At 33.7% G+C, this 25,933-nt stretch overlaps 1 protein-coding gene across 1 annotated transcript in view; it reads left to right on the top strand.

The window, feature by feature from the left end:
• The window catches only part of CMC1 (C-X9-C motif containing 1), an 84,574-nt gene that overhangs the window by 16,335 nt on the left and 42,306 nt on the right, over positions 1–25,933 (top strand). Inside the window, exon 2 of the mRNA XM_041733637.1 lies at positions 8,454–8,543. Coding sequence (XP_041589571.1) covers positions 8,454–8,543 — 90 coding nt within the window. The remainder of the gene's footprint in view (positions 1–8,453; positions 8,544–25,933) is intronic.

The following is a 25,933-nucleotide window of genomic DNA, read 5'->3' as shown; positions in this document are numbered from 1 at the left end:
GTGAAATCTATAGGTTATGAGTTTTGATAAATGTATAGAGCCCAACCAAGACATCCCCACAGAATATCCTTCTCAACTCCCATAGATAACGAGTGTTCTGTTTTTTAATCACCATAGATTTTTTTTTTCATGTTCTTGAATCATGTAGTATTTACTCCTGTGCCTGGCTTCTTCTCAACAGAGTTTTTGAGCTTTCCCCATGTTGCGTCTATTAGTAGTTAATTATTTTGTATTGCTGAGTAGTATTCAGTTGGGCATTTAGGTTGTTTCTCATTTTTGGCTACTATGAATAATGCTTCTGTGAACAGACTTGTGCAAGTCGTTTTCTGGAAATGCATTGTCATTTATGTTGGTTGAATGAATACCTAGGAGTGGAAAGTAGATTAGATGTATATTTAACTATGACTTAGCAATTAGTTTTCCAGAGAAGTTTTCACACTCTTACCAGCAATATATGAAAGTTCCAATTGCTCCACGTTCTAACATTTGGTGTTATCAGTATTTTTAATTTTAGTCATTCTTGTGGGTGTGAAATGGTATAATGGGGTTCATTTGCATTTTCTTAATGACTGATGATTTTGAACACCTGTTCATTTACATATTCACAATTTGTATGTATTGTTTTTGAAGAATCCATTCAAGCCTTTTGTCCCTTTTTTATTGGTTTTTTTATTGGATTGTATTTTTGTTATTGTTACATAGGAGTTCTTTATATATGCTAAATTCAATCAAGTCCTTTGTTAAATATATCTATATATATCTATGTGTCTATATATAGATACAGATCTGGACCTATCTATATCTGTATCTATATCTATGTATCTCTGTTCTGTGAATACTTTCTCCTGGCTTGCCTTTTAATTTTCTTCATGGTGTTTTTCAGTGAACAGCAGATTTTATATTTGATGAAATTATATCTTTTTTTCTTCTGTTTAGTGCTGTTGTGTCTGCTAAAAGAGAATTGAAGGGGTTTTTTGGTTTAATAGTTTTAGTTTTTACATTTAGGTTTATGATGTAAATTAGTTTTTGTGGTACTGTGAAGTAGATCAGAGGCTTAAGCTTATTTCCCACTCTCCATGTTTATATAGGTCTGCTACCATTTGTTGAAAATGTTTTTTTCTTTCTTCATTCAGTAACCTTGATGAATCTGTCAAAGCAAAGTGACTATATATAGGTGGAAACATTTCTGGACTCTGTTTTGTTACATTAATCTACTTGTTTATCTTAATTATGCCAGTACTATACAACTTGGATTGCTGTAGCTTTGTATTGAGACTTGAAATCACTTGAAATCAGGTAGTGTAAATCATCTAAACTGGTTCTTCTATTTTAATGTTGTTTTAGTTATTCCAAGTCCTTTACTCTTACACATTTTTAAACTTTTTAAAATTATCACTTTATTTTGAAATAGTTTAATGCAACAAACTGCAAAACATGGCAGATTTTATGTACCTTTTCACCAGCTTTTCCTAATGATGGTGTCTCTCATAACCATAGTACAGTCCATCCATGAATATGATGTTACTTTCGAAGGATCAAAGCTTGGTATCAGAGGGAGAAAATAATCTTGCTTTTTTAATGTATAAAGTACTGTTACACATGCAGTGTATAGATAGACAATGTGTTTGTGGTATTAATGTATCATGGAGGGGCGTTAGAAAAAAAGGTCTAAAAAGGCTCTCTAGAGTAAAAATGGAAAAAAGTTGGGACATACTGTTATAATTAATTGTACCTAAGGAACCAGGAATTGACATTATGCTAACTCAGGTACATATTTTAGTTAAATTTTACCAAATTTTACATGGAGTGTGTGTGTGTGTGTGGTTATGACATTTTATTACATGTGAATAGTAAAGTAACCATGCAGCACAAAGGAAACCTTTCATGTTTGCTTTTAATAGTCCAACTCCTTCCTCAGCTCTTTACTGGCAACCAATGACCTGCTTTCCAGTACTCTAATTTTGTCACTTTAAGGATATTCAATAAATGGAATCACATAATAATATAATAATATAATTATTAAATTTAATAATAATATTTAATATGTAATTATAATATGCATAATAATTTAATAAATAATTATTAAATAATATAATAATAAAAAGACCCTCTGAGATGGTCTTTTTTCATTTGATATAATGCCCTTGAGATCCATCAAGTTGCTGCTTTTGTATATCAGTAGTTCATTCTGTTTTATGGCTGAGTAATATTCTGTTGTCTTGTTGAACTGTTGTTATTCATTCACCCATTGAATTCCATGTTTTGGCTATTACAGCTTAAACCTACAGTGAACATCTGTGTACTCGTTTTTGTGTGAACATATATATATATATTTTTTTTTTGATAAATCCTGACGACTGTGTTTGCTGAGTCATATGGTAAATGTATGTTTACTTTTATAAGAAACTGCCTGATTATCTTCCAGAGTGCCTATACCATTTAATGTTCCCATTGGGAATGTATGAGAGATCTGGTGACTTTGCATCCTTGTTAGCACTTAGTAGTAGTATTTTTTCTTTTAGCCATCTTAATAGGTCTTTAATGGTAACTTTTATAATTTTATTTTGGATTTCCCTAATGACTAGTGATGTTAAGCATCTCTTCATATGCTTATTTACTATCTTTATGTCTCCTTATATAGTGTTTAAATCTTTTGCTCATTTCTAAATGGATTGTTTTCTTGTTGGGGTTTAAAGAAGTTTTTATATATTTTGGATGCAAGTCCTTTTTCAAATATGAAATTTGCAAATAATTTTTCACATTATGTCGCTTGTTGTTATCTTCCTAAGAGCAGTTATTGTAGAGTGAAAAGTTCTTCACTTTGGATGAAGTTTGAATTTATTGATTTTTTTTTTCTTTTATGGATCATGAGTTTTGTGTCATGTATAAGAACTCTTTAACTATGGGTCCTAAAGATTTTGTCCTATGATTTCTACTAGAAGTCTTTTCCCTTTAACTTTATATTCTGAAACAATCAGACTCACAGGAAGTTGCAAAAAATACTAGATAGAGTCCTACATGTTCTTCATGCTGCTGCCCTCAATGATGACCTCCTATATAACTGTGGTATAATATCAAAAGCAGGAAACTGAAGTTGGTACAATACAGTTAATTAGACTATAGACTTCAGTTTTCTCCAGTTTTTATGTACATGCTTATGTGTGTGTATAGTTCTATGCAATTTTACTCCATGTTCTTGTTCTTATGAGGAAAACATTCAGTGTTTTATCATTAAGTGTGATGTAGCTATAGGATTTTTGCAGACACTCTGTAGATTGAAGTTCCTTTCTCTTCCTAGTTTTTTGAAAGTTTTGTTTTTAATGAATGGTATTAAATGTTTTTTTCTGTTTCATTTGATACGATCATATGGTTTTCTTTTTTTAGACTGTTAATATGTTTGTTTATATGATATGTTAATATGTTAATATGTATGTTTATATGTTAATATGTTTGTTTCTTTTTTTAGACTGTTAATATGTTTGTTAATATGATTGATCACATTGGTTGATTTTCAAATAGTGACCCAACCTTGTATCTTGGAATAAACCCAATTTCATGTGGTGTATTTTTCTTTTTCTAGATTGCTGGATTTGATTTGCTAATATTTTGTTGAGAATTTTTAAGTCTATAGATTATGAGAAATATTAGTCTGTGTTGTTTTTTTTTAATACTGCTTTTGCTTTTGATATCAGAGTAATACTGGTCTCATAAAATGTGCTGGGAAGAGACTATAGAATTGGTGTTATTTTTTCTTTAAATATTTCATAGACTTTGTCAATTAAGTCATCTGGGCCAATTTGATTTTTCTAAAACAACAAAACTTCAGTATAATTATCTCATTTGTTTCCCTGTTTTCAATTTTACTGATTTCTGCTTATTTTTTTGGCTTCTTTTAAGTTCCTTTTGTCCTTTTTCTAGTTTTGCAGATGGAAGCATAGATTATTAGTTTGAGACTTTCTTTTTAAGTGTGAACATTTATTGCTATAAATTTCCCTAAAAGCACTGCTTTAGCTTTGTCTTAGAAGTTTTAGGAAGTTCTGTTTTTGTTTTTGTATTCTTCCACCCTTCTTTGATCTATGATTTATTTGGAAGAGTACTGTTTAATTTCCAGGTGTTAGGAGATTTTCCTGCTACTTTTTGTTTTTAGTATCTAGTTGATTCTATTATGGCCAGAAAAAATACTTCCAATTTATTGATATTCCATTTGATTTATCTAGTATTTTTGGTTTTTTTTTTTTTTTAGTGATTGTTACAAGATTATACTGTATGTACATAGTTTATGATAGTCTCTCAGCATGAACATTTTATCATTTAAGTGGAATGGAGATAATCTTGCTATCACCAAAGTTGATTTACCATCTCCCTTTTATGGTATAGTCATCCTTAGTATTACCTCTATACACATTGAGAATGCTATGATTTTTGCTTCTGTCAAAGATAATACTTAAAACTCAAGAAGAGAATAGTTTATTTATCTTTCTGTTGTATTTCTTCATTCCTGTTTTGCGTTTCCTTTTGTTACCATATCCTTCCTGTTTGAAGGAAGCCATTCTTTGAAAATAGGTCTGCTGACAAGAAATTACCTTAGCTTCCCTTCATATGAGTTGTCTTTATTTCATCTTCAATCCTAAAGAATATTTGATGGATATAGAATTTTTGATAGTTCTTTTCTTTAGTACTTGAAAGTATTATGCACTTCCTCTGGCATCTGTGGTTTCGGATGAGAAATCCTTTACGTTTTGTTTTTCTTTGTGTATGTGTATTTTTAAAGATTTTATTTATTTGAGAAAGAGAGAGCACACATGCAAGTGGAGAGGAAGGGCATGTGGAGAGGGAGAAGCAGACTCCCTGCTGAGCAGACAGCCTGATGCAGGGCTCAATCCCAGGACCCTGGGATCATGACCTGAGCTGAAGGCAGATGCTCAACTGACTGAGTCACCCAGGTGCCCTGAGAAATCCTTTGTCTTTTGAATCTTTGTTCTCCTATATTTCTCTCTGATGCTTTGAAGATTTTTCTTTGCCTTTCATTTTCAGAAGTTTGATTATGATGTGTCTTAGGTATCTTAGGTCTTAGGTTTCTTTGTGTTTTTGTTTTCCTTAAGAGGTTTATGTCTTTTGCCTCATTTGGAAGGGTTTCAGTCATTATTTCTTCAACTATTTTTTTGGCTCTACATTCTTTTTCCTTCTGAGACTCTGGTAAAGTAAGTGATAGATTTCTTTTTTTCATCCTGCAGCTCCTGAGCCTTAGTTCATCTTTTAAAATGCTCTTTTAAAAATTATTATTTAATCTCTACTTGATTTTTATATATTAATCTTATATCTGGAAACCTTGCTGAACTCACATGTTAGTTCTAGTAGCTTTTTTGTAGATTCTACTGGATTTTCTAGATAGATAATCTTATTTCCTTTGAATAACTGCGGTTTTATTTCTTCCATCTAATGTTTGTGCTCTTTTATCCTGGCTAGTGATTTATCAATTTTAATAATCTTAGTGAATCAGCTTTGACTTCATTGCTTTTCTCTATCATTTTGTTTATTTTCTAGCTTATTGATTTTGGCTTTGATCTTTATTATTTTCTTTTGTGTTTATTCTTTTTTCTGGTATTTCATGGTGGAAGCTTATGTCATTTTTTTTTTTTTTGGAAGCTTATGTCATTGATTTAAGACCATCCTCCTTTCTCAAAGTGGACTTTTAGTGTTACAGATTTCCTCTCAGTACTGTTTTAACTGCATCACACAAATTATGCTATTTTATTTTCGTTTATTTCAAAATATTTCCCTTTTGATTTCTTCTTAGACCCATGGGTTTTTTTCTTTTTCTTTTTCTTTTTTTATTATTTATTTATTCATGAGAGACCCAGAGAAGCAGAGACATAGGCAGAGGGAGAAGCAGTTTCTACAGGAGGAGCCTGATGCAGGACTCCATCCCAGGACCCTGGAATCACACCCTGAGTCAAAGGTAGATGCTCAAACACTGAGCCATCCAAGTGCCCCATCCCAAGGGCTATTTAAAAGTGTGTTAGTTTCCAGATGTTTGGAAATTATCAAGACATCTTTCTGTTACTGATTTCTAACTTAATTACATTGGTGTCAGGGAACATACTTTGTATGATTTTGAATTCTTTTAAACTTACTGAGATTTGTTTCATAGACTATGGTTTATCTTGGTCAATATTTAGCTGTTATCAAGAGGAATCTTCTGTAAATAGTTGATGATATGGTTCAGGTGCTTTATGATTTTAATATTAAAAATATGTTTTTCTAATATGTTTTATATATTTCACATTTGTACATCAGGGATTCATTTTTATTTTATCAGAGTATATTCTTTATTACTTCTTATGGTAGGTTTTGTTTTACAAAGAAAGTCACATCTTCCATCCCTCATGTTCTTCTGTAATATGGCCTTGCAAGAAAGAATGGAGTCTTCATTCCCCTGCAGTTGAGTATAGCCTGTCCTTTGTGACTTGATCAATGTAGTGAGACAAGAAGGATGTTTCATGGCTTCTGTGACAGAGTCAGAAAGAGCCATACTGCTTTTAGTTGGTTTTCTTGGAACGCTTGCTCTTTAGACATTCCTTCTTAGGTTGCTCCCTCTCCCTCTGACCTGTCTGCTGTACTGTGAGAAGCCAAACCACATGGAGAAGCCATGTATAGGTGCTCTAGTTTAAAGCCCTCACTGAGCGCATTCATCAGCCATTGCAGCCCATTTGTCAAATATGTAAGTGAAGAAAGAAGTCATCCTGGAAGTAGTCCTCCAACCTCAGCTTTTGCAGCTGTTGTAGTTAATGCCAGTCATTTGACTCAGCCTAGATGAGGCCCCAGATACTGTGAGGCAGAGGAGTCCATTCTGCTTTACTGTTCTGAATTACAGCCTGTTGGATCTCCATGCATAACAAATGTTTGTTTTACACCATGAAGTTTGATTGATGGCTGTTGCACAACAATAGGGATCAGTCCTTTTCAGTAAGATTTGCCAGGGGTTTCAGTCCTTACATATCTGAAAATATTTTTAACTGCACTCTTAATTGGCTTTGGAATTCTTGGATCTAAAGTAATTCACTCTCAGAGCTTTGAAATTATTTGTCCGTTGTCTTCATACATCCCAAGTTTTGGCAGTGAAACATGATGTAAATCTGATTCTCATTCCTCTGTGTGGGTTATGTGTTCTCCCTTTTGAAGCTTTTAGAATTTTTGACCTTCAGGTATTTTCAAAGTGCATGTAGGTTTTCTATGATCCGTTTCTGTCTGAGGACTCCTATCTTTTTATTTACTTCAGTATACTTATTAAACTTTAAAATACATATATATATTTTTACTCTTTTAACTCTCCAAGATGTGGATATTTCTTGATTAATTAGAGTTGGTTTCTCCCTTTCACTGTGTTGTCCCATTTAATTTAGGGGATTCTTGGCTGTTTTGTTGTTGATTTTGTTTGCTTTTTAAGATCCCTTTTTACACTCTTTGCAAATATCTATCACTTCATCGCTGCCTATTTCCAGAGGTTGTTGGGAATTGTATAGTACCAGGAAGAATTTAGAGGCTCCTGGTCTAAGGTCTTAGCTGTCACTAGATATTGGGAAACTTCCTGATCCTTTGGGGATAGATACAGGTATTACTTCTTTTACCTATGATGTAAAGGCAGCAGAAGAGGTCACCCGCTTGCTCCTACTGAAGTATTTTAACTTAGTAATGCTTTGCTTACTTTCAGGGAAGTCTCTTCTCATTTTTGCTGCTTCAGTGCATGGAGCAATACCCACTTTTGGCATCAATTTTTTTTCCTGGGGAAAAACTCTGTGTATGATTAGCTCCTTTAAGCTGATCTCATTTGCCTTTTGTCTTTCAAAGAGACTCTTGATTATTTTGCTTTCTCAGAGGACACCTATCCCTTTGTTTTTCAAGACTCTATGAATTTAAGGAGCTGGTAGGAGTCTGCAGTAGCTGCTCTATCATTTTAGTCTAATTGTGGTAGTTTTGTTTAAAATGCACATAAATTTCACGTGCAGTGTTTTTATGTGCACATGTAGTTCTGCTTTTCTTCTACCAGTTCTTTCTTTCTTAGGCTATTCTTTACTACTAGGTTGAGGAACTAATTAATGTTTTAGTTTATGACTTTTAATTTTGACAAGACTGCATGGACTGTTATCAAATAAAAGTGTTGCAATATAGCTTGTAGAAGTTTTTGGAAAGATACTGCCTGTGTCCCATATTTTTTTTTCTGTTGTATATAAAAATTATTTAGAATGATTTTTAGTGACTAAAATAATCACAACTTTATGAGGTTGTGAGAGACAGTTTTTAGTATGTTTGTATAGGCTTTTATTTTGAGTAAGCCAGTTTTTAGTATGTTTGTATAGGCTTTTATTTTGAGTAAGCCTTATTTTTCCTAAACTGGTGATTTACGTGAGACTTCATTATATTAAAGAAAAAACTTTTTTTTTTTTTTTTTCCAGAGCAGCATCTCAGACATGTTGAAAAGGATGTTTTGATCCCTAAAATAATGAGAGAAAAAGCCCGAGAGAGATGTTCTGAACAAGTTCAAGGTAAGATTCAAATATTCATATAAAGATCAAATACATTTTTTATAATATGATCTGAATTTAATCCTTAGCCTCAGAATCAAGTAGTCAATGAATTAATATGTATGAATTGCTTCTCACCCTTTCACTGAGATACCAGTATTTCAGCTTTCAGAACTTCCAGACGGTGTTCATTTACAATTTAAAAATATTCTCCCAAATTACCAGTAAAAAACATTTTTTCCCCAAAAGTATGGTTACATATATAGAAGAAACTTGGTTTTGAGTATTTTAGAGAAACAAGTTATTCTAGTGATTTTGATAGGGAAATAAGAAACATCAAATGTAACATGTACCTGTTTTTTCTTCATCAACATATTCATATAGATATATATACTAAGATGATTTTTGGTGTCATTGTCTATTACTGAATTGTTAATGGAATCCCAATATTATTTACAATGCATCTTTTTATTTTTTCCTTTTCCATATTTTAATTTTATTTATTTATTTATTTATTTTAGATTTCTTTTTTATTTATTCATGAGAGACACACAGAGAGAGGCAGAGACACAGGCAGAGGGAGAAGCATGCTCCATGCATTCAGGGAGCCCGGTGTGGGACTTGATCCTGTAATTCCAGGATCACGCCCTGAACTGAAGGCAGATGCTTAACTGCTGAGCCACCCAGGTGTCCCCGTATTTTACATTTCTAAGTGGAAGATATTTATGTAAATGCATGCACTAGGCACTCATATATGCACATTTTCTTTGGAAAATGTTAACATGAGATACTCCTGTACTTCGTAAATCTAGAAAGATACTATTGATTAATATATATAATATTTGGTGAAAAAATGAGGCCATAAGCAGTGGATCATTAGAAAAGCAGATGGCAGTATCACTGTAGAAATAGCTTTTTAAAAAAATCCACCTCCTGAAATGGCCATCTAGAAGAAGTTAGTAGTAAAATTTTGCTGACATAGACTATTTTCCTGGCTCCTCTTCACTTTTCCCTGTAGTCATCTTCTTTGAGGGATCTCAGTGATTCTTAGGATGATGATGATGGGCTGTAATTCCCCAGCAAGTTTCTACAGGGGAGGCAGGTGGTGTCAGTAATGTTTGTATGCTGGGAATACTTCTGTCCCTCTGATGCTGTTCTCCTTGGAGAATGACCTTTGGAATCCATGGATTGAAACAGTGAGAGAAGAGTATACTGTTCCTTGGAATGGACATTGTGTGATAGTCATTTCTGTTTCTTAGGTGACTTATAACATATTCCAGTTTAAAATCCATTCATAAATTAGATTTAAGTTAAATCCATCTATAAATTTTATCAATAATTAATTATTTTTGGGATGCTTGGGTGGCTCAGCAGTTGAGCATCTGCCTTTGGCTCACAGTGTGGTCCCGGAGTCCTGGGATCAAGTCCCATACTGGGCTCCCCTTGAGGAGCCTGCTTCTAACTTTGCCTTTTCCTGCCCCTCCCCTCTCTCTGGGTTTCTCATGAATAAATAAAATCCTTAAAGAAATAAAAACAATTATTTTCATTCTGATACTAGCTTTGCTTTCCCTGTTAATTAGTGTTTAATCAAGAGCACTTTTCTTCCACCCACGCCTCCAGGTGTCAGGAGAAATTAACCTATTGCTACCTGCAGACCAGCGGTCAGTGCAAAGCTGGCATTGGCAGGTGTCATGCTGATCCTCTCGAGATAATCCTCCACTTGACTTAGAACTTTAAAAAAAAAAAAATACATGTTCTAACTCAGATGAGGGAGGATAAAAATTAACAATGCATGATGAAATTAGAGGGCTAACTTTTCACTACCAGGAAAATTTACTTATTACTGGTATATTGGTACAAAGTGATAAGTATGAGTTGTATTTTTGCTGTTTTTAACACATTATTCAGGTATCTAGAATGAAATAAAGTTAGCTAGCTCAATTATAGATTGAGTTTTTACTCACATGATTCAGATGAAAATGCAGAATAATTGGGTTCAGGTTTCAGAACTGCCTTTGCTTATTCATCAACAGTGAAACTTTTTGGTTTTTTAAAATGAAAGTAGTAGAGTATAACTTTAAAATATTTGTAAGTTTGATGTTGCATGACTACTATCACATAATGAGTGGTACAGAAAAGAAAATATTTATTTTTTGCTTCTTTATCAAAAGTTGTTTAGGGTGTTGATTTGGTTAAGTTTTTTTTGTTTTTGTTTTTGTTTTTTCAGTATACTGAAAATCTTCTGAAGATTCAAGCATCTTAAAATTTGAGATCTGGTTGAGTTATTTCAATGCATTCGCCCCTGTTAGAACATGTTATGAAAATTGATTTTTGAATATTTGAATCTTTTATAGATAATCATATATTGATTTTTTTAGGCCATATGGTCTAAAACAGTGTTATAGAATCTAAAATTGATTATTTTATAAAAGAATAATCTTTATTCCTCCTGCTTAACCATGTGATTTAATAAAGAGCATACATTGGTATCACTTAAGCAGCAACAGAAGAGCTACATTTGAACTGAACAATGAGATGTAATTTAGAATCAGGACCTTTCCTTGTAGTTTATTTACTGTTAATAGCCTTTGCTTTATTAAGTAATTGTAGGATTGTATGAAAAAGCATTACGTGTTTTCATTGTATATAGTTCTTGGATAAAGATAGAGGAATTTTTTAATAAGTGATCTGACTTTCTGCTAAATGCCTGAAACCTGACTATGTAGGAAAGCTTTTCTGTTTGATTTTTTGCATGTCATTTCAACCCAGCTGATCGTAAGAACTGGGTCAGACTGCCAGCAACTTAGGTTTCTGAAGGGAATGGAACAGCTTTTCCGGGGACAAAGAGAAATGAAATCACTTTCAATGAAAGAAAGATGCCTCATTATAGTCACCAACAGCAGTTATTGACAGCTACACTTCCTATTAACAAGGAGCATTTAACTAAGAGTTTGGCTGTTGGATCTTTGGACTTGATCTAATTTGCTAGCATTAATTAGTTTCTTTTGAGCACAGACACTTGGTGCTCACAGCTATAGATTTGGAGGGCTAATTAGGATAGAAAATTGAACAGAATGGGGTAAGGCATTAACCTTCAACCATTACCAGCTGGGACACTGATAAAGACCACAGAGTCCAAATGCTCCCTATTGATGTGAAGAGTACCCTAATGAATATCAATTTCAGCCAGGTTGCTATATTCTTACTAGTTCTCTCTTCATTATAATTTTTAACCAGTTTCTGTGATACCTTCATTGCCTATTGGTTTTTACTATACACTGATTTAGTCTGAGTTGCACATTTCATTTTATGTTTAAACAGAATTAAAATTTATCTTAAGTAGCAGGTAATATTTAGAATGTTTCATTGTTACATAACTTAATACTTCTAAAATTCAATTTTTATTAACAATTACATAACTTATTCTATGGTGAGTTTTTATAAAGTCACAGTAACTATGATTTCAAATAATGAAAACTATAACCTGAAAAAAACAAAACAAAACTATAACCTGAAACAAGAGAATCTTAGCTTTTGGGTAACAAATTAAGCAGTGTTTGTATTAAACTGGTGTCAACCTGACAATCTTTGTCTTCATAAAATACACTTTTTTTGTTTTTGTTTTTGCTTTTTGAATAGAAAAATAGTAACTCCTCACCTGTTCTTTTGGAATTTAACTTTGATTTAATGAGTCAACCTAGAGTTTAGACACAGAATTGAGAATGTTGATCTTGTTATTACATAAACTTTGACAAGATTATTAACTATTGGTAGAGTATATATCAGCAGACAAGCTAGTGATTGATTTAGGTAGAAAACTAAACTTTATGGCATTATTCTTTTGCCAGTGATATTGGCAATGAATAGAGCCACTATAATTACCAAAGTGTATTTTTTAGATATTAACATAGTGAATACTAATACTATGTTGGGGATGAAACTGAAAGAAGATTCTAGACTGTCATATCTCTCCCCATGTCTCCCATTTCCCAAAAGCCAAAGCAAATTCTCTTCCATCAAACGGGATGGTAGAATCATTGCTTTCTTGGATCTGGGAGTTACCAACTTGTTTTAGAAAGATGATTTGATGAACTCTGGAAGTTACTTTTCACTCTGGGACTTTTCTTTTTTATAAATTTATTTTTTATTGGTGTTCAATTTGCCAACATATAGAAGAATAACACCCAGTGCTCATCCCATCAAGTGCCCACCTCAGTGCCCGTCACCCAGTCACCCCCCCCCCCTCCCCTTCCACCACCCCCAGATCGCTTCCCAGAGTTAGGAGTCTTTCGTGTTCTGTCTCCCTTTCTGATATTTCCCACTCATTTTTTCTCCTTTTTACATGTTTTTGACTCTTGGCTAAGTTATGATTTATATTTTCTATGTTAGTAATACTGTGTCATATATATTGTATGTTACATATAGACACACATATTTGTAGTTTGTCATATATATTTTAAATATAATATGCACATAAGTGTACATTCTTGTGTTACAGTTTTCCTTCTGGAAATAGTGCATGAGAGGAAGAGTCACTGAATTTTTGTTTTGTAAAAAAAATCATATTTTGTTGCTTTTTATTAATTGCATACTTGGCATTTGATATAAAGCTTCCATATTGAATAACGAAGTTAGCTTTAAAAATAATATATATTTTTTCTTTTTGCTGTGATATATCAAGACCAAAAAAGTACTCTGGCATCACAGATGGCCTGGAGCTCTAGATGCATCAACTGCTCACTGACTCCTTTCATCCTTTGGGACCTTGTTTTACCTTATTTTAATATTTCTTTTTTTTTTTTTTAAGATTTTATTTATTCATGAGAGACACAGAGAGAGAGAGAGAGAGAGAGAGAGAGAGAGAGAGAAGCAGAGACACAGGCAGAGGGAGAAGCAGGCTGCCTGCAGTGAGCCTGACATGGAACTTGATCCCGGGTCTCCAGGATCACACCCCGGGGCTGAAGGCAGGCCCAAAACCGCTGTGCCACCGGGGCTGCCCTAATGTTTCTTTCATATCAGTGTCTTCTGCTGCAGTCTTTTGACCAATAGGTAGTGTTAGTTCTAAAGGAATTCTATAAAGTATAAGAAAGCATGGATTGTTCACTTTTTGAGACATTGCAGACTTGTAGTTAACACAGAAGTTTGATAAAATGCCTATCTTCTTCTGTCAGTCACATGCAATTAAATATGTTACATTTGTAAATTCCAAAGATAATGTGAACTGACAAAAAAATTAAGAATGCTTTGGATATTCTTTAGGATGTTTACAGGCAGAAAACTATCAAAACATTATTAAAACAAATTGGAGGACTGCGGGACTGCAAATGGTCAAAAAAAATCAATCTTCTATCCAACTGCATTACTTGAACCTGCCAAAAACTTTTCCTTTGTGGTTTGAATGGTGCTATTATTACCACATATATTTTGCCATTTAACAGTTCACCAATGTTAACTAACACTGAAGTGGAGATGGAACTATTTTCTATATATTAGGAGGATAATATATAAAATCACCAAACGTATCTATTATGTCTAAGAGTATGTCATATACTCTAAGAAATATAAAGAGATAGAAGGTACAAAAATTCCTCTTCTTTGGCCCTGCACTGGACTCATCACATTTTCATATTCATGGCTCAGATTGATTACAGCCTAAGGATACAAGCAAAAAGAGCAAAGGGAAAAGGCACATGAGATGAAGTTTGGAGGAAACCAGGTGCAAACTTCCAAGAGTCCTTTCTCAGTAGAGTCACTTGGACTGTGCTTAATTCCTACAGTGTTGAATTGTGACAGCATATGTGAAATGTTGTGTACTAGGGAAACTGATTAGACACTTAGTCCTCAGAGTTTTTATTAGGGATTGGTCACATGGGCATCCTTTGGTTAGCATTACCAAAATTTCAGACTCCCAGAAGGAAAGCAGGTGTTCAGCATTAAACCATATGGTTTGCACAAACAGTTTTAGACACAGTGAGCCACTCTTAGCAATTAGGGAATGATGGGAACACTCCCAAAATCGAAGTTGTCAGACACCAGCAAAAGGCCAACCTTGCAAACAGGCTTTTCTAAGGATAGCAGCCTTAGGCCTGCCGTGTCCACCCCTTTCTGCATATGAACATAATACAGATTAATTGCCAGTTAGTACTTGTGTATGCCTATCAGGCCTGATGTCATGACATTATGAGTAATAGACCTATATCTGACAAATACAGTGGAATTATTCTTAAAACAGCTGAGCAAAGTATATAGTGGTCATTATTTATTGATACAGCAGTTCTCAGTTACATTTGTTAATTCATACCTGTATTGTAGGATGTAATGGCTTATTATTGACTGATTTCTCAATAACAGGGCAGTTTTGTAATAGAATTATAATTGTACAAAAATAAGTCTTGATTGCCTAGTTTTCTTCTCAAAGAGAGAGGTGTAGTCTGTTTTATTTTTATTTATTTATTTATTTATTTTTTAAAGTTTTTATTTATTAGAGAGAGAGAGGCAGAGACACAGGCAGAGGGAGAAGCAGGCTCCATGCAGGGAGCCTGATGTGGGACTCGATCCTGGGTCTCCAGGATTAGGCCCTGGGCTGAAGGCAGCGCTAAACCGCTGAGACACCTGGGCTGCCCCCTCTGTTTTAGTTTTAAAAGTAAGTTAAATCTTTAAATACTAAATCTTTAAATAACTAAATTAGCAAGGAGTTTTATCAGGGCAGATTAATTTAATAGCTCCAACAACTAATTTATGCAGTTTATCTTTGAAGATAAAAGTGAGAAAAGTCCACATTTGACACAAAAGCAAAAAATTACGTGACTTGAAACTTAGAAATATATTTTTTTAAATTTTATTTATTTATTCATTAGAGACACAGAAAGAGAGAGGCAGAGACATAGGCAGAGGGAGAAGCAGGCTCCCTGCAGGGAGCCCTATGTGGGACTCAAGTCCTGGGACTCCAGGATCATGCCCTGAGCCAAAGGCAGATGCTTAACTGCTTAGCCACCCAGGAGTCCCGAAATTTAGAAATATTGTTAAGAAGAGTAAATATTAGTAATATAAAATACAAGCAAACTGTTCTGTGATTACTTCATTAACAAGTTTTTAGTATAGCCCTACTTTTCCTAGGCCTTGCCTTTCAATGATTCTGCTGTAATATTTTTTTTTTTTTTTTAAGATTTTATTTATTTACTCATGAGAGACACAGAGAAAGAGAGGCAGAGACACAGGCAGAGGGAGAAGCAGACTCCATGCAGGGAGCCTGATGCGGGACTCAGTCCCAGGACCCTGGGATCACGCCCTGAGCCAAAGGCAGACGCTCAACCGCTGAGCCACCCAGGCATCCCTGTAGTTTTAAATTCTTTTATTTTATGAGAAATTAATCCAAAATTAAATATGGTCTTTAAACAGTGCCATCCCTTATTTATAAGGTATAAGTACAAGATCACATTTCACTTTAGCTACCTGATGATTCTTGACTTATAATTGACATTCTTTCCAGATAATCAGAGCAGATGACTGGTAAACTTTTTGCAAAACTCACAAATAATTATATTTTGACTGAAATACATTCTTAGAGGAATCTTGTCTGTTGGAAAGATAAGAAAGAGAGAAATCTGGTTTGTGCAAAACTCTGGAATGCATGTAGATTTAGCACCATTTAAAAAATAATCAGTGGGAGCTAAAATTTGCTTCAAACTTACTGTATAAAACAGATAAAAGCAGTATTTTATTGTAGTATGTTTAATTTTATACATTTACAGAGTCAACATATGAAAACAATATTGCGTTATTTTCATGAAGCAAATTTTAAATCAGATGTTGTAGATTACAGTTGAAGCCTAGTATGTATCTCCTCTTCCAGTTCATTTTTCTGGCTTTTTTGAGGAATATAAAATATAGAGTAAATCCTAAATCATATAAAGTAGTAGTCTAAATAGTAATGATTTCTTATGATTTACTCAGGTTTTTGGAGTATCATTCAGTTAAACAGATATGATAGAAATGTTGATTTGAGGCCCATAAATAAGTTTTCAAGGCATCATATTTTATTATATTGGTTGTCTCCAATGTGTTAGTGGTCAGTAGTACTATTTACAAGTATTTTTAGTGTTATTCAGTGATTATATTACTAAAGATACATTTTTACAAGCAAAATGTTGAATTTTCATTTTCCCATAAGCACTTGAATGGAACCTTAAGGTTATATAGAACATAGTCATTCAGAGATGTTTACTAAGTATTTCTTAGCCACCAATATGTGAATAGTAAATGAAACAGACAAAAATTCTTACCATCATGGACCTTATATTTCAACAAAGGAGGGAGATAAATCTTGTAGGTTATTATAAGTAAATAGATGTAATCTGGAGAAAGTTGAGTGAGGGCCATGGGGAGTGCAGTTCCTTCCTCCCTCCTTCTTTCCCTCTCTTTCTCCCTTCCTTCCTGTTGTGGGACTCAGTCCCATGACCCTGTCATTATGACCTGAGCCAAAACCAAGAGTTGGAAACTTAACTGACTGAGCCACTCAGGTGCTACAGCCCAGGCCTGTAGTTTCTAATAGGTGATCAGTATAGGTCTCACTAGAAAGTGACATTTGGACAAAATTTGTGAAAGAGGTGAAGGAGTGAGATGTGTAGATATCTCTAGGAATAGTGATATGAACAGTACATGCAGTCCTTGAAGCACTAGATAAAGCTGGCATGTTGAGAAACACCTAAAAGGTCACTGTGGCAAGGTAGAATGAGTGAAGGGGGAGTGGAAAGTGAAGGGTTCAGCAAAATGGGGGCAGAATAATTTTGGGTCTTATAGATACTAAGGACTTGTAGGTACTAAGGAGAGAAATGGAAAGACATTGATGGTTTAGAGTACTGGAAAGAGAGGCAGGGTCTGGTTTACTAGTCAGTAGCATCACTGTTGTGCTACATATAAATGCAGTAGGGGCAAGGGCAGAATCAGGGATATCAGTTTAAGCACTTGATTTTGATAATCCAAGTGGGAGGTGATGGTGGATTAAAAGGGTGGCAGCAACGGAGAGGATTAGGATGAGTACATCCAAAATATATTTTGAAGGTAAAGGCAACAAGGAAAGAGATAACTTCCTATTATTTGTCCTGAACAAGTAAAAGGATGGACTGTAGTTAACCAGAGATGGAGAAGAATGTGTGTGTGTGTGTAGAAATATTACTAGTTTAGTCTGGTCTTTGGTGATTGATGGATCACCAAGAGTTTAGTTTTGGACATGTTAACTCTGAAGTGCCTAGTAGACATCTAAGTTGGAAACCACTGTATTATAAAGTAGTAAAAATTAATCATTGTTTTAAAGGGAATCAAAGGAGTAGAATGTTTATACAGATACAATGGTTCTAGTATCAAAAACTGACATTTTTATTTCTTGGTTTCCTTTAAGATTTCACATAGACCAGTTTCCTTCCGGAGCAAATCTAACACTTATTTGTTAATTTAACAAACTATACCTCAGTGCTAGTAGGGAAAATAATGGTGCCAGTACAGACAGAGGAGGATATGAGGATATAGTCTCATACCACAATAAAGAACCTAAATTACCTATTCAGTATCATGTGACTGGTTAATGTCTCATAGTTGATATTAGAATCCAGGTATCTTAATTCTCAGGTTAGTGCTCTTTCATTAACATACCATTTAACTATGTCAAGGTATGACAAGTACACTTTATGCTGACTTTAATCAGTTGGTAGAGGCTGCCTAGCCTGCTACAAAGGGGATCAATCAAAAACAGATCTCATTAGATCAGCTAGCTATGTCTGTCATGGGTGGTAGATTTGGTAAGTAATAATATGCTTTGCCTAGTATTTTCTTGCCTATATGCTAGTTTATTTCTAGTTACTATTTTTCTGTTGCTGGATTGTGTGTGCTCTGTATAATTTATCCCAGACTTCACCAAGGCGGAAAAGTTACTTTCTTCCTGTAGCTTAAGCAACTTTGAATTTTTATTTCATTTTCTGGGAACATACTTCCTATGGCACTCTTTGAGGCTATAGCCCTACCTACATAAACTACAAACCATTGACTTGTTAAAAATGCAGTCATACCCATAACAATTTGATTTATACATTGAACTTGTTTTCTTTATTTTTATAATTAATAGTTAACAATATCTACTTCTTTGAGGTTTAGTTTTTGCTGCAACTGAAACTCTTCTTGCTTTTCATTACCTTATATCTTCTTATTAAAGATATCATTCAATAAAATATGTGGTAACTAAAGGTTGAGTCTGTGAAGGATCATTAACAAATATGAATATGTTCATTCACAAAGTAAAAGGGCATTACATAAAATTCATATACATGGTGTATGATAATACCATTATAAATATATGTTGAAAAGAGTAAATTACTTCCAAAATTAGTAAATATCTGAAAATGAGAAGGTGGATCAGTTTATTTCTTTTTCTCTGCATAGCTTTTTCATGTTCTTCAAAATGAACATTAAGCTTTTTTATATCCTACATGCACAAATTATGTATATAGCTTGATGAATTATGACAGAGTAAACATAAGTAACCACTATTGAAGTGAAGAAATAGAAATTACCAGAAACCACCCTTCTTTAGGCTCCCACCCAATCACTGTCCTTTTCCTGCTCTGACAAAATAACCACCATTTTGACTGAGAACTGCATAGACTAGTTTTTTTGCCTGTATTTTAATTTAAATGGAACCATACAGTATGTGATCTATTGTGCCTGGCGTCTTTTACTCAACATTTTATTTGTTAGATCCATCCATGTTTTTTGCATGCAGTAATATTTCCTTCATTTTCATTGCTATATAGCACCATTATAAGAATGTGCTATAATTTATAGCATAGAAATGGGATTTCTGGGCCATATAATGTATATAACTTCAATTTCAGCAGATAATGTTAAACAGACTTCCAAATGACTGGAAGTATACCTCATTTTTAAAAAACAGCCATAAAAGTGTATTGGAGGAAGAGGAAGGACGATAGGTAATTTTTATTTTCATAGAAAGGATTTGTAAAAAATTTCCCATGATGAACAGGTATGTTTTAAAGAATCAAATGTTATATTTCATAATATAAAACTGTAAATATTAAAAAAAGCTTTTTGTATGTTATATACTACAAACATCACAAGTAAGGAAAATGTATTTGTGACATATGTGACAAAGGTTTGCTATCCTTAATTTATAGACTTAGTAAGGAATTGTGAATATCCAATTTTAAAAATGAGCGAGGACACAGAGTTTCTTTTTGACAAATTACATTTATTAAACATGAAAAATATTTGCCCTTGCTTTCAGTGGGTGAAGTGCAAACCATACTGCACAGTACCATATGTAACCTGTAAACTTGATGACTTAAAAGTTCATAATAAAAAAGTTCAGCTTCTGGCATGGCCTACTAGTTCTTAATGTACATGTCTCTCTGCAGAGAACAGCTATAAGCTATGAGCAAAATGTAAAGACAACATAATGGCATTTGAGTATAGACAAAAGCAATTGGAAAACAGAGGGGAATCACACTGAAGGAAGGGAATATATGGGTGAATCTCCATCTTGTAAGGTGGCTGCAACTCTGACCAAACAAGCAAACAAAAAAACCTTTTAGTTTTACTGAAGAACCAAAAATGGGGTTTAGTGTAACTACTTAGAACACTTTGTATTTATGTGTGATGATGTAAGAGAGGGAAAGAGCATGAATCCCAACAAGTTGAGAGCTAGAGAAAGTGAGCCTCATATTGTGTATACACTGTTTTTATCTCTGGTTCAGTTCTAAGCTACATATGGAACAAATTCCAAGCCACTCAGTTAAGGGTAAAGAACCGAACCAAACTTTGAGCTGCTTCCCAATATACATTGGAGGGGAGATAGGGTTTCACAGTTTGAGATCAGTGAATAAAATCGAATACTTTAATGTAAAAGAAAAAAATATTCTTCAGAAAAACCACAGAATCTAAACATTTTACATGATACTGATCACAATATATGTGATAGAATGGCAGACTTCCCATGTGCACAGAAACAGGAAAACATCCGTTCTCAAGAAATCAACAGAGGTTAATTTCAAGATGACTTAGAGAAGAATGTTAAATCAGCTGTTCTAATTGCTTAAGAATGTAAAGGAAAAATATATTGCAATGAATAACAAGACTATAGATCTTAACAAAGAATTAAAAATAATAAAGACCTGAATCAAAATTCTAGAGCTAAAAAATAAAGTATCTGAGGTAAGAACTTCAGGATGGAAAGGCAGGAGTCATGAATCTGAAGACAGATCAGTTGAAATATCCACTCTAAAGAATAGATGGAAAAATGATTGAAAAAGATGAACAGAATCTCAGTGATCTTTAGAACAATATATTAAGGACAACCTTCATATAATTGGAATTTGTATACTTAGCATAATAACTAAAGTTAAAACACTGAAAATATTCACTAACCACATACCTGCCCACAATGACCCAGCAGGTCTACCAAGGAGAAATGAATCATTTCAACGGAAGTTTCATTTCTCTATCATAATATTTATGGTAACTTTTTTTTTATAAGAGCCAAAAATGGAAAATAACCCAGATATTTCTCACAAGAAGGGATAGCCTAATGGTGGTGTACTCATACAATAGAATACTTTTCAGCAATAAAGTTGAACTGCTGTTATATACTACAGCACACATGAATCTGAAAACTATTACTCTGAATGAAATGTAAAATAAATATAAAAGTACCTACTTAGAAAATATGTTCTAGAAAAGGCTAAACTAATCCAAATAATGGTTGCACCATTAGAGTGGGAGTGGGACTAATTGGAAAGGAACTTACTGGAGTGAAGTTTTAAAAATATTATTTATTTATTCATGAGAGATGCAGAGAGGCAGAGGGAGAAGCAGGTTCCCTGCAGGGAGCCCGATGTGGGACTAGATCTCAGGACCCCAGGATCACGCCCTGAAGCCAAAGGCCGTTGTTCAACCGCTGAGCCACCCAGGCGTCCGCTATGGAGTGATTTTTAATGTTCTGTATTTTGTTGGTTTGTGATATAGAGGTGTGTATACTTAGTTTCATGGAGCACTATTTTTAAGCTGTATTTCCTTGTATGTAACTGTTACCTAGTAAGGAAAAAAAACAAGTATAGAATTCTAATCATGTCCATGATAAAGTATTTGTAGATAAGAAGACATGTAGTGTATAATATTGACGAGGTTTTGGAGAAGCAGGTATTTACACTGCTGGCTAGAAATATAGATCAACAGCACGGTGTCATGAAAGCGGTTTATGAGTATTTTCTTTTTTAATTTTAGTTCAGTTAACATACAGTGTTACATTAGTTTCAGGTGTACAGTACAGGGATTCAACACTTCATATATTATCCAGTGCTCATCAAAATGCACTTCTGAATCCCTGTCACCTATTAAACCTGTTCCTCTGTTCACCTCTCCTCTGGTAACCATTAGTTTGTTCTCTGTAGTTAAGAGTCTTTTTCTTGGTTTATCTCTTTCCCCTTTGCCCATTTGTTTTGTTTTTTAAATTGCACAAATGAGTGAGATCATATGGTATTTGTCTTTCTCTGGTAGACTTAATTTCACTTAGCATATTCTCTAGCTCCATCCATGTCAATGCAAATGACAAGATTTCATTCTTTTTTTATGACTGAATAATATTTCATTGCCTGTATATGCCACATCTTTATCAATTCATCAATCCGCGGATGCTTGGGCTGCTTCCATAATTTGTTTATTGTAAATAATGCTGCAGTAAACATAGGGGTTCATGTGTCCCTTTGAATTAGTGTTTTTGTATTCTTTGGGTAAATACCCAGTAGTGCGATTGCTAGATCATGAGTTAGTTTTAGTTTTAACTTTTTTGAGGAACCTCCATACTGTTTTCCACAATGGCTGGACCAATTTGCATTCCCACCGACAGTGCACAAGTATTCCTTTTTATCCACATTCTCAACAACACCTGTTGTTTCTTGTGTTTTTGATTTTAGCAATCTGACTGGTTTGAGGTGATATCTCATTATAGGTTTTGATTTGCATTTCCCTGATTGTAAGTGATCATGAATATCTTTTTATGTGTCTGTGGCCATCTGGGATGTCTTCTTTGGAGAAATGTTTGTACATGTCTTTGGTCCATTTTTAAATTAGATTATTTGTTTTTTGAGTGTTGAGTTTTATAAGTTTTCTCTATATTTTAGATACTAACTCTTCATTGGATATGTCATTTGCAAATAAATAACTTCTCCCATTCTGTAGGTTAGATTGACTTTTAGTTTTGTTTCCTTCATTATGCAGAAGCTTTTTATTTTGATGTAGTCCCAATAATTTATTTTTGCTTTTGTTTTCTTTGCTTGAGGACACATACCTAGAAAGCATTTGCTGTGGCTAATGTCAGAGAGGTTACTGCCTGTGTTCTCTTCTAGGAGTTTTATGGCTTCAGGTCTCACATTTAGGTCTTTCATCCATTTTGAATTTATTTTTGTGTTTTATGTAAGACAGTGGTCCAGTTTCTTTCTTTTGCATGTTGCTGTCCAGTTTTCCCAATACCAATTGTTGAAGAGATCATCCTTTTCCCATTGGATATTCTTTTCTGCTTTATCAGATTGACTATGGAGTTTTAGGCTTATTTCTGGGTTTTCTGTTCTGTTCTGTCTTGAATTGTGTTGCCTCCAGCTTTACTTTTCTTTTTCAAGATTGCTTTGGCCATTTGGGGTCTTTTGTGGCTCCATACAAATTTTAGAATTCTTTGTCTAGTTCTGTGAAAAATGCTGGTAGTATTTTGATAGGGATTGAATTAAATGTGTAGATTGCTTTGGGTAGTATAGACATCTTAACAATATTTGTGCTTCCAGTCCATGTGTTTGGAATTATTTTCCCATTTCTTTGTGTCATCTTCAATTTCTTTTATCAATGTTTTAAAGTTTTCAGAGTATAGATCTTTCACCTCTTTAGGATTATTCCTTGGTCTCTTATTTTTAGGTGCGATTGTAAATGAGATTGTTTTCCTGATTTCTCTTTCTGCTGCTTCACTATTGGTGTATAGAAATGTAACAGACTTCTGTCCATTGATTTTTGTATCCTGCGACTTCAGTCAGTTCTAACAGTTTTTTACTGGAGTCTTTCTGGGCTTTCTCTAGTATCATCTGCAAGTAGTGAAAATTTTACTTCTTCCTTACTGATTTGGATCTTTTATTTCTTTTAGTTGTCTGATTTACGTGGTTAGGACTTCCAGTGCTGTGTTGAATAGAAGTTGTGAGAGTGGACGTTTTTTGTCTTGTTCTTGACATTTTGAGAAAAAAATTCTCAATTTTTTTTTTCCATTGAAGATGATGTTAGCTGTGAGTATTTCATAGGCTGTTATTATGTTGAAGTATGTTCAATCTAAACCTACTTTGTTGAGGATTTTTATCATGAATGGATGTTGTACTTTGTGTGAAGCTTTTTCTGTCTATTGAAATGATCGTATGGTTCTCATCCTCTTACTGATGTGATATACCCTGTTGATTGATTTGCAAATATAGAACCACCCATGCAACCCAGGAGTAAATCCCACTTGATCATAGTGAATGATTTTTTTTTTACTGTGTTGTTGAATTCAGTTTGCTAGTATTTAATTGAGAAGTTTTGTATCTGTGTTCATTAGGGATATTGTCCTGTAGTTCTCTTCTTTTAGTGGTGTCTTTGTCTGGTTTGGGTATCAGGATAATGCTGGCCTTATAGAATGTAGAAGTTTTCCTCCTCTCTTCAATTTTTTGGAATAGTTTGAGAAGAATAAGTATTAACTCTGTAAATGTTTGGTAGACATCACTTGTGAAGCCATCTGGTCCTGGACTTTTGTTTGTTGAGTTTTTTGATTACTGATTCAGTTTCTTTGCTGATTATTGGTCTGTTCAAATTTTCTACTTTTTGTTTCAGTTTTGGTGTTTATATGTTTTCAGGAATTTATTCATTTCTTTTAGGTAGTCCAGTCTGTTGGTAGATAGTTTTTCACAATATTCTCCAATGATTATTTGTGTTTCCATGGTGTTTGTTGTTATCTATCCTCTCTTATTTGTAATTTTATTTACATGAGTCCTTTTCTCTGTTTTTCATAAGTCTGGCTGGAGGTTTACCAATTTTATTGATTTTTCCCCCCAGCTCCTTGTTTCATTGATGTGTTCTAATTTATTTTAAAAAATTTTTATATCATATATTCTGCTCTAATCTTCATTATTTCTTCTCTTCTTCTGGTTTTAGGTTTTGTTTGTTCTTTTTCTAGCTCCTTTAGGTGTAAGGTTAGATTGTTTATTTGAGAATTTTCTTCTAGAGATCGACTTGTATTGCAATAAATTTCCCTCTTAAAACTGCTTTTGCAGCATCCTAAAGGTTTTGGACTATTATTATTTTATTTCCATTTGTTTCCATGTACTTTTTCTTTTATTTCCTGGTTGACCCATTCACTGTTTAGCAGCACATTATTTAGCCTCCATGTATTTGTGGTCTTTCCATTTTTTTTCTTGTGATTGACTTCTAGTTTCATAATGTTCTCAGAAAATATGCATGGGATGATTTTGATCTTTTTGAATTCAGTGAGGCTTGTTTTCTGGGCTAATATGTGATCTGTTCTTGAGAATGTTCTGTGTACACTTGAAAAGAATGTATATTTTTCTGTCTTAGGATGTAATGTTCTGAATATATCTTTTAAATCCATTTGTTCGTGTGTTATTCAAAGTCATTGTTTCCTTGTTGTTCTCTTCAGATCATCTATCCATTAATGTAAGTGGGATGTTAAAGCCCCCTACTATTATTGTATTATCTATTAGTTCCTTTATGTTTGTTATTAAATATTTTATGCATTTAGGTGATCCTGAGTTGGGTGCACAAATATTTACAATTCCTATATCTTTTTGTTGGATTTTTTCCCTTTATTATTATAAAGTGTCCTTCTTTGTCTCTTATTACAGTCTTTGTTTTAAAGTCTGTTTTGTCTGATGTAAGTGTTGCTGCTACTCTGGTTGTCTTTGGCATCCGTTTGCACAACAGATGTTTGTTTGTCTCCTCAGTTTCAACTGCAGGTGTCTTTAGGTTTGAAGTGAGTCTCTTGTAGGCAGCATATAGATGGATCCTATTTTTGTTTTGTTTTGTTTTTTATCCAATCTGAACCCTCTGCTTTTGATCAGAACATTTAATCCATTTACATTCAAAGTAAATATTGACAGATATATGTTTATTGTTACTTTATTATCTGTTTTGTGGTTGTTTTTAAAGATTTTCTCTGATCCTATCTTGACTTTTATCCTGTTTAGCTGATTTTCTTTAGTGATATATTTGGATTTCACTTTCTACTTTCTCTTTCATCTTTGCATATTTATTAGTGGCTTTTGGTATATGGTTAGTGTTGTTTGTGTAGAACATCTTCTATATATTGCAGACTTTATTAACTTAAT

Source organism: Vulpes lagopus, chromosome 19 (assembly GCF_018345385.1).
Source record: "Vulpes lagopus strain Blue_001 chromosome 19, ASM1834538v1, whole genome shotgun sequence".
NCBI classification, from domain to species: domain Eukaryota; kingdom Metazoa; phylum Chordata; class Mammalia; order Carnivora; family Canidae; genus Vulpes; species Vulpes lagopus.
Note: the sequence above shows the minus strand (reverse complement) of the source record. Positions and strands in the feature narration are given on the sequence as shown.